This window comes from Oreochromis aureus, linkage group 10 (genome assembly GCF_013358895.1).
Source record: "Oreochromis aureus strain Israel breed Guangdong linkage group 10, ZZ_aureus, whole genome shotgun sequence".
Taxonomy (NCBI): domain Eukaryota; kingdom Metazoa; phylum Chordata; class Actinopteri; order Cichliformes; family Cichlidae; genus Oreochromis; species Oreochromis aureus.
The window spans coordinates 5,860,424-5,875,927 of NC_052951.1; the positions used below are offsets into that span (position 1 = coordinate 5,860,424).

The 15,504-nt window shown below is 41.2% G+C and overlaps 1 protein-coding gene across 4 annotated transcripts in view; it reads right to left on the minus strand.

Annotated features, from left to right (window-relative positions):
• The window catches only part of ntm (neurotrimin), a 577,382-nt gene that overhangs the window by 11,671 nt on the left and 550,207 nt on the right, over nt 1-15,504 (minus strand). For all 4 annotated transcript variants that reach the window (XM_039618664.1, XM_039618663.1, XM_039618666.1 and 1 more), the window contains one exon: nt 15,089-15,214. In XM_039618664.1, the coding sequence (XP_039474598.1) occupies nt 15,089-15,214 (126 nt within the window). The remainder of the gene's footprint in view (nt 1-15,088; nt 15,215-15,504) is intronic.

Consider the following 15,504-nt stretch of genomic DNA (forward strand, 5'->3'; position numbering starts at 1 on the left):
CTGTGGAAACATGTATAATATAAGAAGAATTGGTTCCAGCACAGAACCCTGTAGAACTCCATTACTGACTTTTCTGCGTGAAGAAGACAGATGGAATCTATCAGACAGATATGATTCAAATCACACTGTAGTAAGATACTGGTCATCAGTTTTGAATGCTGCACTTAGGACAAACACGGGGATGAGCACACTCATCAACGCCATAAAATGAGTGAAACTTGAGTGAAACTTAACATAAACAAATAACTGCTCGTTCAACATTTTTTGAAATAAAACGAAGGTCAAAAATCACTCTTTAATTATCTAATACAGATCAAGTAAGGTCTTTTCAAGTAATGGCTTAATTACTCCCCTCTTAAGAGACTCTAGTGTGTCTTCTGTTAATAATGATAGATGGATCAGATTTAAAATTGAAGCACTAATTAATGGTGAGGCTTCTTTCAGCAGTCTGATTGAAATAGGGTCTAGGAGGCACACTGATCTTTTAGAAAAAGAAATTATTGAAGTTAACTCAGAAAGATTGATAAGAGAGAAAGAGTCTAAGTAAATATCAGCTGTTATAAAAAGTTGCTATACTTAATGACACATCTATGAGTGAGTTGTGAATAATTTTCCCTTAATGGGTAAATTTAGTTTGTGAGAAAATTTCTTGGCTCAGCAGAGCTCCAACTATTTATCAGCCTGGCTGAAGTGCTGAAAAGAAACCTAGGGTTGTTCCTGTTTTTCTCAGAGGGGTTATTTATATTATATATTTATATATTTGTGAGGCCAAATGAAGATTGTCTAAATGAGTGCAATGCCATTGCCTCTACTCCATCTGCTTTTTGCACATTTTTGAGTTATACCAGGAAGTCAAACATCTCTGATTTCTTGCTTTCTTTTTAAGGGAAGACAGCATCTACAGTCATGCTCAGAGAGGATCTAAATGGTTGTCTGTCTCTATCTTAGCTCTGTCAAACTGGTGACCTTTCCAGGTTGTATTCCATCTCTCACCCTATGCTACCTGGAATATGCTCCAGCTCCAGCAAATCATAAAGGTCTTTACTTCTTGCACTTCTTACAGTATATACTTTCATCAAATGCTAAGCAGGCGACAAACACAACACTTTCAGCTGCCCATAGTAGTGTTTAAAAATTAAAGTGGATAAGTTTTTTTCTTTCAGTTTCACAAAGGTCAAAAACTATGACTACTCTCCTTTAGTTTTAAATTAATCTTTCTGAGCAAACCAGTCCTGTGCAAATCTGAGAAACCTTTATTGCACCTTGGTTAAATTCATTAATTTTCCTGTTCATTCTGGGTACTGCCTAGGCAGACGAATTTAGCAGTCAGATTGTGTGGTCTGTGGAAGATAGAAAGGATCACTTCTGATCTGCCACAAGCCCCTAAAGCCATCTATCAAAGGTGAGGGGGAGCTGGGTCATGGCTCAAAGAGAGCCTTGGTCCCAGTCTGAAATCATCAATCTTTATGCACTCACACACAGACTAACACACACACACACACACACACACACACACACACACACACACACACACACACACACAGATACAGAAAGAGAGAGAGAGAGAGAATATTTATATATTCACTCATTTATACCCCAGAGCGCTTGCCATAGCTGGCCTCACTGAAAGGCCCAAGGCTGGAGAAAAGTTTCATTGCAGGTGGGAGATACTGGAACAGTATCAGTTTGGACTGCATAGTCCAAACTGCATAGACTGGGACATTTTGTTCTCTACTCAAAACCTCTTTTAGTCCAAGCAACTGTGCACTGTGACTCTATCAATTCTTTATTGTAAACACCCTTATCAGTCAAATACTGGTACCAAAATGGATATCAAAATGGTTTAAAAAATACCAACTGGAATCCACAATATTTAGTTCGAACAATTTCAGAGAAAACTACGTGAAAGTAGACGGATTATCTTTTATCTTACTAGAGAAAAATCAAAATGACAGCTTCTCAAGCTGATGCTTGTTTTTTTTATATTTTCCTCCCATACACATTCCATACATTCATTCAGTTCACTTCACTAAATTCTAGTTTTATTGATTCATGCAAAGAGGATCTTCATTTTGCATTTCAATGGACCTTCTCAGAAACTGATTTTAAATAGATAAATAAATATAAGTAACCAGTCATTGCATCCATTTTGATGACGAAGAGTGCTGAGATAAGAACAGAATAAAGAATGCTTTTGAATGGGGCTGCCTCTGAAAACTTGTTTGTTTTACATACAGATTCTCAGTCAAAGCAGTGTTTTGCAAAGACATAGCAGGCATAGTGAAGGTTTAGCCACAGAACACACACACACTTCCACAGTCTTTTCAACAGACATCAGAGTTGTTATCTGAGCTGTGTCTATAAAAAATATATTTTTCCTTGATTGGAAAACTTGATGTGAAGACAAAAACAAAAAAAAGAAAAAAGAAACCTGGCATAAACCAAAGATATGACGAATGCATGGTCCACACCACACAGTGTTAAGTCACCAATATAAACAATTTATACTATTTGTATACTTATGTATGTGTACTTTTCGACCCAGCATACTTGAAAAAAAAAATGGCCAATCTTCTTTAATCCCTAGCCACATCTGTATTTTAATTGACTAATAGACTGTACCTTTAAGAGGTGAAAACCTTCTGATGTTGAGCAGAAAGTTAAGCAGCAATGAAATAAAGCACTAAATCAGATTTCATAGTATTAGTTCCTAGCAATGACAGTGCTTCAGACCCATATCGCTAATACATATAACTCCCCAGTCAGATTAATTTGCAAGTTTCCCTTATTATGAATAAATATTACAAAAGGTTGATGCGAGCGCCCACTCTTCTGCAAAACCTATTTTAGGTCCAGTTGTCCACTAGCAGTTTATGACCACAATGCAGTGGAAAAGAAAATCCTATCTTCCTTTCATTAGTTATTGATTTACCAGTCAAGAGAAAAGGGTAATATGGAATTGTACTTCATTTTTACCATTTTAACTAACAATTCTTTCATTTTCAAAAGCATGATGCTCTCCGATAAATATTAAATAAAGGCACATTTTATTGTCGTGCATGACCAATTTTATCTTGAGCTTATCTGGGCAACCAGATACATTCCTTTCACTATTGGTTGAATTTTAAAGTTATATGAAATGGAAAACCTTCTGAATCCTGTTGACAGAAGTGAAACCAAAAGTAAATCAAATTAAAGCTGCAAGCAGCGATACGAGGGCCCTCGCACCCCAGCACGTTGAGCCACGCCCAACACCTAAAACCAGTGCGTCCGATCTGATGTCACATTGATGGAATTCATGCATTTAACCACCAGCTAAAATTTCATCTAATTCAACCATTATCATAGTCGTCCCACTAGGTGGTGCTCTAACCATTACTGACAAATGGCATAACAAACATTTCCGAGCTCGAGTCTCATCACGCCTGCAACCTTTGGGAGAGATTGGACATTGTGTTTTTGAGTGATAGCAGATTACTGCTTTTTGGCGAGTGATTGAAACTCCACGTGCCACCATGACCACCCCATTTCCCTGAACGTAAAAAGCTTCGCAATTTAACATCACAAAGGTCTTTAGATTCCACACACTGGAGATTGGGTCAATATGATAAAATCCCTTGGAGGAGTTCGTCAAAGAACGGTGCCTGAAAAGAAGGGAAATTGTCGCCAAAATTACACATTAATTTTAAAATGGCTGACTTCCTGTAGGATTTGGGATATTGCTCCAAGAGACTTTTTTCTACATCTTGATATCTTCCATAAGCTTACCAGGTTTCAGACTCATACATAAAACACAGAGCAGGGGCTGTTGTTTTGAAATTTTGTAGGGGGCGCTGTGGAGCCATTTTGCACTATTCAATGAAAATGGTAAAATAACAAGACAGCGCTCATTACATTGGAGGTGTGCGCCAAATTTCAAGACTTTTTAAACTTTCCAAGCCCCTCAAAAGCCACTTCATTGTTCATGGTGAACTGCGTGGCCACGAGGGTGCGCCGTTCAGTTTGAAGTCACAATTTCCTCACTGAAGCATCATGAGGGACTGATGGTGATATTCATCGCTTTTGAAGTGGCCACGATGAACCTGTGAAAATCAGTGCAACAAAATATAAGACATAACATTTCCTGTTGCCACTAGGTAGCGCTCTGTGTATTCCTGACAATGGGCACATCAATCTGTTCAGGGCGGGTCTGACATCATGCCTTTAAAGTCTGGTACTGATCAGACTAGATTTCATTGAGTTATACTAATTTGTTTCTGCATGGCGAGACATCAATGTTCGCCATGCTGCTGGGGTCACACCCTTTTGCGAAAAGTCACAGTTTTCACTGTAACCCAAGACCAACTCCCTAAGGCTTTCCTGGAGAAATTTGAGGCTGCAGATGTCACCCATAACAATACTGTACACCAAAGTGTAAAACATGACATTTCCTGTTCCCACTAGGCGGCGCTGTACCTGGTATCAAATATGGCAGTTGAAATATGTTCAGGGGTGGAGCCTTAACATATGTGTGCTCTTTGGTCCAGGTCGGACAATGTATGACAGAATGAGAGGCAATAAGATTTTCATGGCGAGTCATCGAAATTCGCCATGGCGCCACGGCCTCACAGTATCGCGAAAACTCAAAAGCTCCGCAATTTCACATGGCCCAGGTGTGTAGTTGAAACTGACCAAAGATGAAGCTTATACGACCAAATCCAATGAGGAGTTCGAAAAAGTTCGAGGCATGGAAATGGCAAAATTAGAGCCAAAATGTCACCTTCACTTCCAAATGGCGGACTTCCTGTTGGGTTTAGGACATGGCCATAATAGACGTTTTTGTGCGTCTCCTAACGTTAGATATGGGTGCCAACTTTCATACATGTAGGTCATACCCATCTCGGGGGCTCGCGTTTTTCATTTTTCTAGGTGGCGCTACTGAGCCAATTTTCCCTGGACATGTCTACAGACATTAAAATACGTAAATTTTCACCAGACCTGATGCATGTGCAAAATTTCATGAGTTTTTGAGCATGTTTAGGCCCTCAAAAGGCCGATTCATTTGCCGTAATAATAATAATAATAATTAAAGCTGCAAGCAGCGTTATGAGGGCCCTCGCACCCCGGCACGTCGGGCCACGCCCAACACCTACAACCAGCACGTCCGATCTGATGTCACATTGATGGAATTCATGCCTAGAACCACCAGCTAACGATTCATCTCATTCAATCATTATTATAGTCGTCCCACTAGGTGGCGCTCTAACCATTACTGACAAATGGGAAAACAAACATTTCCGACCTTGAGTCTCATCATGCTTGCGAACTTTGGGAGAGATTGGACATTGTGTTTTTGAGTGACAGCAGATTACTGCTTTTTGGCGAGGGATTGAAACTCCACGTGCCGCCATGACCACCCCTGCTTTCCCTGAACGTAAAAGCTTCGCAATTTAACATCACAAAGGTCTTTAGATTCCACACACAGGAGATCGGGTTAATCTGATGAAATCCCTTGGAGGAGTTCGTCAAAGTATGAGGCCTGAAAAGAGGCAAAAAAGTGGCTAAAATTACACCTTAATTTTAAAATGGCTGACTTCCTGTTGGATTTGGGATATTGCTCCAAGAGACTTTTTGTACATCTTGATATCCTCCATAAGCTTACCAGGTTTCAGACTTATAAATAAAACACAGAGCAGGGGCTGATGTTTTGAAATTTTGTAGGGGGCGCTGTGGAGCCATTTTGCACTATTCAAGGAAAATGATCACATAACAACAAAGCCCTCATCACATTGGAGGTTTGGGCCAAATTCCAAGACTTTTTAAATTTCCAAGCCCCTCAAAAGCCACTTCGTCTTTCATGGTGAACTGCGTTGCCACCAGGGTGCGCCGTTCAGTTTAAAGTCACAATTTTCGCACAGAAGCATCATGAAGGACTGATGGTGATACTCACCGCTTTTGAGGTGGCCACGATGAACCTGTGAAAATCAGTACAACAAAATGAAAGACATGACATTTCCTGGTGCCACTAGGTGGCGCTCTACGTATTCCTGACAATGGGCATATCAATCTGTTCAGGGCGGGTCTGACATCATCCCTGTAAAATCTGGTACTGATCAGATTGGATTTCATTGAGTTACACTAATTTGTTTCTTCATGGCGAGACCTCAATGTTCGCCATGCTGCTGGGGTCACACCCTTCAGCGAAAAAACTCACAGTTTTCTCTGTAACCCAAGACCAACTCCTTAAGGCTTTCCTGGACAAATTTGAGGCTGCAGATGTCACCCATTACAATACTGTACCCCAAAGTGTAAAACATGACATTTCCTGTTCCCACTAGGTGGCGCTGTACCTGATGTCAAATATGGCACTTGAAATATGTTCAGGGGTGGAGCCTTATCATATGTGTGCTCTTTGGTCAAGGTCGGACAATGTATGACAGAACGAGAGGCAATAAGATTTTCATGGCGAGTCATCGAAATTCGCCGTGGCGCCACGCCCTCACCGTATCCCGAAAACTCAAAAGCTCCGCAATTTAACATGGCCCAGGTGTGTAGTTGACACTGACCAAATATGAAGCTTGTACGATGAAATTCCAATGAGGAGTTCGCAAAAGTTCGAGGCATGGAAATGGCAAAATTAGAGCCAAAATGTCACGTTCACTTCCAAATGGCGGACTTCCTGTTGGGTTTAGGACATGGCCATAATAGACTTTTTTGTGCATCTCCAAACGTTAGATATGTGTTCCGAGTTTTATACATGTAGGTCATACCCATCTCGGGGGCTCGCGTTTCTCATTTTTCTAGGTGGCGCTACTGAGCCAATTTTCCCTGGACATGTCTACGGACATTAAAATACGTAAATTTTCACCAGACCTGACGCGTGTGCAAAATTTCATGAGTTTTTGAGCATGTTTAGGCCCTCAAAAGGCCGATTCATTTGCCGAAATAATAATAATAATAATAATAATAATAATAATAATAATAATAAGAAACAGAGCAGATACAATAGGGCCTTCGCACTTTTGTGCTCGGGCCCTAATAATAATAATAATAATTAAAGCTGCAAGCAGCGTTATGAGGGCCCTCGCACCCCGGCACGTCGGGCCACGCCCAACACCTACAACCAGCACGTCCGATCTGATGTCACATTGATGGAATTCATGCCTAGAACAACCAGCTAACGATTCGTCTCATTCAATCATTATTATAGTCGTCCGACTAGGTGGCGCTCTAACCATTACTGACAAATGGCATAACAAACATTTCCGAGCTCGAGTCTCATTATGCCTGCGACCTTTGGGAGAGATTGGACATTGTGTTTTTGAGTGACAGCAGATTACTGCTTTTTGGCGAGGAATTGAAACTCCACGTGCCGCCATGGCCACCCCATTTCCCTGAACGTAAAAAGCTTCGCAATTTAACATCACAAAGGTCTTTAGATTCCACACACAGGAGATCGGGTTAATCTGATCAAATCCCTTGGAGGAGTTCGTCAAAGTATGAGGCCTGAAAAGAGGCGAAAAAGTGGCTAAAATTAGACCTTAATTTTAAAATGGCTGACTTCCTGTTGGATTTGGGATATTGCTCCAAGAGACTTTTTTGTACATCTTGATATCCTACATAAGCTTACCAGGTTTCAGACTTATAAATAAAACACAGAGCAGGGGCTGATGTTTTGAAATTTTGTAGGGGGCGCTGTGGAGCCATTTTGCACTATTCAAGGAAAATGAACATATAAAAAGAAATCCCTCATCACATTAGAGCTGTGCGCCAAATTTCAAGACTTTTTAAACTTTTCAAGCCCCTCAAAAGCCACTTCATCTTTCATGGTGAACTGCGTTGCCACCAGGGTGCGCCGTTCAGTTTATAGTCACAATTTTCTCACTGAAGCATCAAGAGGGACTGATGGTGATATTCACCGCTTTTGAGGTGGCCACGATGAACCTGTGAAAATCAGTACAACAAAATGAAAGACATGACATTTCCTGGTGCCACTAGGTGGCGCTCTACGTATTCCTGACAATGGGCATATCAATCTGTTCAGGGCGGGTCTGACATCATCCCTGTAAAATCTGGTACTGATCAGATTGGATTTCATTGAGTTACACTAATTTGTTTCTTCATGGCGAGACCTCAATGTTCGCCATGCTGCTGGGGTCACACCTTCAGCGAAAAACTCACAGTTTTCTCTGTAACCCAAGACCAACTCCTTAAGGCTTTCCTGGAGAAATTTGAGGCTGCAGATGTCACCCATTACAATACTGTACCCCAAAGTGTAAAACATGACATTTCCTGTTCCCACTAGGTGGCGCTGTCCCTGATGTCAAATATGGCAGTTGAAATATGTTCAGGGTGGAGCCTTATCATATGTGTCCACTTTGGTCAAGGTCGGACAATGTATGACAGAACGAGAGGCAATAAGATTTTCATGGCGAGTCATCGAAATTCGCCGTGGCGCCACGGCCTCACCGTATCCCGAAAACATGACATTCAAAAGCTCCGCAATTTAACATGGCCCAGGTGTGTAGTTGACACTGACCAAATATGAAGCTTGTACAACGAAATTCCAATGAGGAGTTCGAAAAAGTTCGAGGCATGGAAATGGCAAAATTAGAGCCAAAATGTCACCTTCACTTCCAAATGGCGGACTTCCTGTTGGGTTTAGGACATGGCCATAATAGACTTTTTGTGCGTCTCCGAACGTTAGATATGTGTTCGAGTTTTATACATGTAGGTCATACCCATCTCGGGGCTCGCGCTTTCTCATTTTTCTAGGTGGCGCTACTGAGCCAATTTTCCCTGGACATGTCTCACGGACATTAAAATACGTAAATTTTCACCAGACCTGACGCGTGTGCAAAATTTCATGAGTTTTTGAGCATGTTTAGGCCCTCAAAAGGCCGATTCATTTGCCGAAAATAATAATAATAATAATTAAAGCTGCAAGCAGCGATATGAGGGCCCTCGCACCCCGGTAGCGTCGAGCCAAGCCCAACACCTAAAACCAGCGCTTCCGATCTGATGTCACATTGATGGAATTCATGCATTTAACCACCAGCTAAAATTTCATCTCATTCAACCATTATTATAGTCGTCCCACTAGGTGGCGCTCTAACCATTACTGACAAATGGCATAACAAACATTTCCGAGCTCGAGTCTCATCACGCCTGCGATCTTTGGGAGAGACTGGACATTGTGTTTTTGAGCGACAGCAGGTTACTGCTTTTTGGCGGTGATTGAAACTCCACGTGCCGCCATGACCACCCCGCTTCCCTGAACGTAAAAGCTTCGCAATTTAACATCACAAAGGTCTTTAGATTCCACACACAGGAGATCGCGTAAATCGAATGAAATCCCTTGGAGGAGTTCGTCAAAGTATGAGGCCTGAAAAGAGGGAAAATGTCGCCAAATTTACACATTAATTTTAAAATGGCTGACTTCCTGTTGGATTTGGGATATTGCTCCAAGAGACTTTTTGTACATCTTGATATCTCAATAAGCTTGCCAGGTTTCAAACTCATACATAAAACACAGAGCAGGGGCTGTTGTTTTGAAATTTTGTAGGGGGCGCTGTGGAGCCATTTTGCGCTGTTCAAGGAAAATGAACATATAAAAAGAAATCCTCATCACATTAGAGGTGTGCGCCAAATTTCAAGACTTTTTAAACTTTTCAAGCCCTCAAAAGCCACTTCATCTTTCATGGTGAACTGCGTTGCCACCAGGGTGCGCCGTTCAGTTTAAAGTCACAATTTTCTCACTGAAGCATCAAGAGGGACTGATGGTGATATTCACCGCTTTTGAGGTGGCCACGATGAACCTGTGAAAATCAGTACAACAAAATGAAAGACATGACATTTCCTGGTGCCACTAGGTGGCGCTCTACGTATTCCTGACAATGGGCATATCAATCTGTTCAGGGCGGGTCTGACATCATCCCTGTAAAATCTGGTACTGATCAGATTGGATTTCATTGAGTTACACTAATTTGTTTCTTCATGGCGAGACCTCAATGTTCGCCATGCTGCTGGGGTCACACCTTCAGCGAAAACTCACAGTTTTCTCTGTAACCCAAGACCAACTCCTTAAGGCTTTCCTGGAGAAATTTGAGGCTGCAGATGTCACCCATTACAATACTGTACCCCAAAGTGTAAAACATGACATTTCCTGTTCCCACTAGGTGGCGCTGTCCCTGATGTCAAATATGGCAGTTGAAATATGTTCAGGGTGGAGCCTTATCATATGTGTCCACTTTGGTCAAGGTCGGACAATGTATGACAGAACGAGAGGCAATAAGATTTTCATGGCGAGTCATCGAAATTCGCCCGTGGCGCCACGGCCTCACCGTATCCCGAAAACTCAAAAGCTCCGCAATTTAACATGGCCCAGGTGTGTAGTTGACACTGACCAAATATGAAGCTTGTACGATGAAATTCCAATGAGGAGTTCGCAAAAGTTCGAGGCATGGAAATGGCAAAATTAGAGCCAAAATGTCACCTTCACTTCCAAATGGTGGACTTCCTGTTGGGTTTAGGACATGGCCATAATAGACTTTTTTGTGCGTCTCCGAACGTTAGATATGTGTTCGAGTTTTATACATGTAGGTCATACCCATCTCGGGGCTCGCGTTTCTCATTTTTCTAGGTGGCGCTACTGAGCCAATTTTCCTGGACATGTCTCACGGACATTAAAATACGTAAATTTTCACCAGACCTGACGCGTGTGCAAAATTTCATGAGTTTTTGAGCATGTTTAGGCCCTCAAAAGGCCGATTCATTTGCCGAAAATAATAATAATAATAATAATAATAATAATAATAATAATAATAATAATAATAATAAGAAACAGAGCAGATACAATAGGGCCTTCGCACTTTTGTGCTCGGGCCCTAATAATAATAATAATAATAATAATAATAATAAGAAACAGAGCAGATACAATAGGGCCTTCGCACTTTTGTGCTCGGGCCCTAATAATAATAATAATAATTAAAGCTGCAAGCAGCGTTATGAGGGCCCTCGCACCCGGCACGTCGGGCCACGCCCAACACCTACAACCAGCACGTCCGATCTGATGTCACATTGATGGAATTCATGCCTAGAACAACCAGCTAACGATTCGTCTCATTCAATCATTATTATAGTCGTCCGACTAGGTGGCGCCTAACCATTACTGACAAATGGCATAACAAACATTTCCGAGCTCGAGTCTCATTATGCCTGCGACCTTTGGGAGAGATTGGACATTGTGTTTTTTGAGTGACAGCAGATTACTGCTTTTGGCGAGGAATTGAAACTCCACGTGCCGCCATGGCCACCCCATTTCCCTGAACGTAAAAAGCTTCGCAATTTAACATCACAAAGGTCTTTAGATTCCACACACAGGAGATCGGGTTAATCTGATCAAATCCCTTGGAGGAGTTCGTCAAAGTATGAGGCCTGAAAAGAGGCGAAAAAGTGGCTAAAATTACACCTTAATTTTAAAATGGCTGACTTCCTGTTGGATTTGGGATATTGCTCCAAGAGACTTTTTTGTACATCTTGATATCCTCCATAAGCTTACCAGGTTTCAGACTTATAAATAAAACACAGAGCAGGGGCTGATGTTTTGAAATTTTGTAGGGGGCGCTGTGGAGCCATTTTGCACTATTCAAGAAAAATGATCACATAACAACAAAGCGCTCATCACATTGGAGGTTTGGGCCAAATTCCAAGACTTTTTAAAATTTCCAAGCCCCTCAAAAGCCACTTCGTCTTTCATGGTGAACCGCGTTGCCACCAGGGTGCGCCGTTCAGTTTAAAGTCACAATTTTCGCACAGAAGCATCATGAAGGACTGATGGTGATATTCACCGCTTTTGAGGTGGCCACGATGAACCTGTGAAAATCAGTACAACAAAATGAAAGACATGACATTTCCTGTTCCTGTCTCTACGTATTCCTGACAATGGGCACATCAATCTGTTCAGGGCGGGTCTGACATCATCCCTGTAAAATCTGGTACTGATCAGATTGGATTTCATTGAGTTATATTAATTTGTTTCTTCATGGCGAGACATAAATGTTCGCCATGCTGCTGGGGTCACACCCTTTTGCGAAAACTCACAGTTTTCACTGTAACCCAAGACCAACTCCTTAAGGCTTTCCTGGAGAAATTTGAGGCTGCAGATGTCACCCACCACAATACTGTACCCCAAAGTGTAAAACATGACATTTCCTGTTGCCACTAGGTGGCGCTGTCCCTGATGTCAAATATGGCAGTTGAAATATGTTCAGGGGTGGAGCCTTATCATATGTGTGCTCTTTGGTCAAGGTCGGAAAATGTATGACAGAATGAGAGGCAATAAGATTTTCATGGCGAGTCATCGAAATTTGCCGTGGCGCCACAGGCTCACAGTATCGCGAAAACTCAAAAGCTCCGCAATTTAACATGGCCCAGGTGTGTAGTTGACACTGACCAAATATGAAGCTTATACGACCAAATCCCAATGAGGAGTTCGAAAAAGTTCGAGGCATGGAAATGGCAAAATTAGAGCCAAAATGTCACCTTCACCTCTAAATTGCTGACTTCCTGTTGGGTTTGCGTCAAGGGGCCCACAGACTTTTTTGTTCGTCTTGGCATGATACACATGTGTGCCAGATTTCATACATGTAGCTCAAACGATGTGTTCGTAGGGCTGCATTTAACAAGGCATAGGTGGCGCTCTAGAGCCATTTCCCAGTGCTCATATTTAAAACCATTAAAATACAAAATTTTTCACCAGACCTGGCATGTGTGCAAAATTTCAAGAGTTTTTGAGCATGTTTAGGCCCTCAAAAAGGCCCTTGTTTTGCCTGAATAATAATAATAATAAGAAGAAGAAACGGAGCAGATACAATAGGGCCTTCGCACTCTCGGTGCTCGGGCCCTAATGATAAGAAACGGAGCAGATACAATAGGGCCTTCGCACTCTCAGTGCTCGGGCCCTAATAATAATAATAATAAGAAACGGAGCAGATACAATAGGGCCTTCGCACTCTCAGTGCTCGGGCCCTAATAAACGGAGCAGATACAATAGGGCCTTCGCACTCTCAGTGCTCGGGCCCTAATAATAATAATAATAATAATAATAATGATAAGAAACGGAGCAGATACAATAGGGCCTTCGCACTCTCGGTGCTCGGGCCCTAATAATAATAAGAAATGGAGCAGATACAATAGGGCCTTCGCACTCTCAGTGCTCGGGCCCTAATAAGAAGAAGAAACGGAGCAGATACAATAGGGCCTTCGCACTCTCAGTGCTCGGGCCCTAATAATAATAATAATAATAATGATAAACGGAGCAGATACAATAGGGCCTTCGCACTCCAAGTGCTCGGGCCCTAATAATAAGAAACGGAGTAGATACAATAGGGCCTTCGCACTCTCGGTGCTCGGGCCCTAATAAAACAGCAGGTTGCTAAAACCTAAATAAATGCACGTGTCTTGCCTGATTAAGTGAAGCATGGACATGCCAATACTTCAATACTTTGCTTTCTTTGGTCTAGCAAGCAAGTAATAATAGAACAATGCCACTGAGCACATACAATGGAACATTGGGACATTCAGTACTGAAAATTCTAATCTTCTCCCTAATGCTATACACTGCGTATTCTCATCACTAATGCTATCATTCAGCCTCCAAAACATTTAAATCCAATTATTACCTTTCATTTAATTTAATTACCTTTAATTATGTTTAATTAATTAATTAATTAATTATTTTTTTTATTAATTAATTAATCAGTTACAACACAAGGATTATCTGAAAACAGATAATTTTAAAAAAGTGAAATCAACTATGGGTCAAACAGAGTCAGTTATAGTTGGGATTAACAGAGGGATGGGTGGAAACCAAAGAGGGACAAGAAAATACACTCTAGATGCCATAGTCCATGGTAGTCTTAATGTTTGGAGTCTGTTTTCCCTTTGAGTCTAAGTTGGCCAGGATTTTTCCTCCCTATGTGGTGGAATCTGCTTCCCACTCTTCAACCAAGCACATTCAATCGCATTTTATTAATATAGCACCAAATCATAACAACAGTTACCTCATGGCGCTCCTCATCAAACTACAGTAATCTGCTGTATTCAAGGACCAGTCTGCTACTGTTCAGTGGTAAATCGGCCCACAAATGTATTTGTCTTCGCTTGTTTTCTATTGTGTTGATCTCTGTGCTCTTTTGCCTCCAGTCAACCCCAGCCTGGGTCGAGAACCCACCTGCACAACTCACCTGACTCTTTGGAACTGGCTCACTCAATCTGTCTACATGCACCTTTGTGATTTCAGTCCCCAGTTAACCTCCCTACCCTCCTGGATGTCCTTACCTTATGGCCATTCACTTGGCAGAGACTCACTGGATTCCCTCCCCCTGCTAAACATTGGACAGGCAACATCTTCCAAGGACTCCACGCTACCAAGTAAGCCATTGGTTCTCACTATTTACCTTTTGGAACTCCCCTATCTGGAATCACTGGATTAATGTCCCTTTCCACTTCCATAGTGTCACTTCCTCCTTTGGATCCAGTACTCTGTCTTTGTCTCCCTTGTGAATTTTACTTGTTGCAAAACATTTTTGTAAATAAAGCTTTTGAATTCTGCTGCATTTGAGTACTTCATTTTGCTTCGACCAGACCATGACAGCAGAAACATGGTCTGTATATGAAAGATGAAATGTTACTTCTTCCATTGGCTTGTCAGGTCCTATCTTTAAACTTTATGTTTTGTCCAGCACAAAAAACAACTGCTCTTTATTATCTTATTTTACTCTTTTTTTGCTCTTACTTTAATTTAGACTCTTTATTTAAAACATTTTAATTATGCTGTACTCCATATGTCCTGAAATTAGCAAACAAGGCCATAAATTCATTAAAGATGTTTTAATAAGGTCATAGATTAAGTCTCATAGACTTCAAAATAATCACAGAGGAGCTGTTCTCTGCTTTTCCATTAACTTGAACACTACAGCCATGTGTTATAAACAATCAGTATCCAGAAAATAAAGTAAAACGCAAAAAACATTGATACCATTAAAAAAAAAACAATATATCACAAATCTGCTCTGCATCTAAATTTTCTAATGTATAAACAAATTACCTGAAGAGGAGATGAGCTTCCAGCTGATGGAGGGCTCTGGTTTACCACTTGCTTGGCACATCAAGGTGATGTTAGAGCCTTCATTTACCACAACATCTCTTGACAGGTTGGTGATTTTTGGTGGCACTGTGAAGGAAAATCAAATATATAAATTCAAGCTGTGATGTTACTAATCTTATGAGGCACTTCTGAAAAAGGACATCACTATGACATATGTCGTTATCATTATTATTATTATTATTATTTTGCATAATAATATTTGACATATTTCAGTTTGAAGTTTGACACTAAAAAAGGGCCTGTATATTAGAATGGAATCTGTCGCTTGCCAAAGACATTGATTTAGACAGGGAAAATCTTGCAAAGAGACACAATGGAGCTGCATTATAGGTACTGTATGATGCAGAACTGTGTTA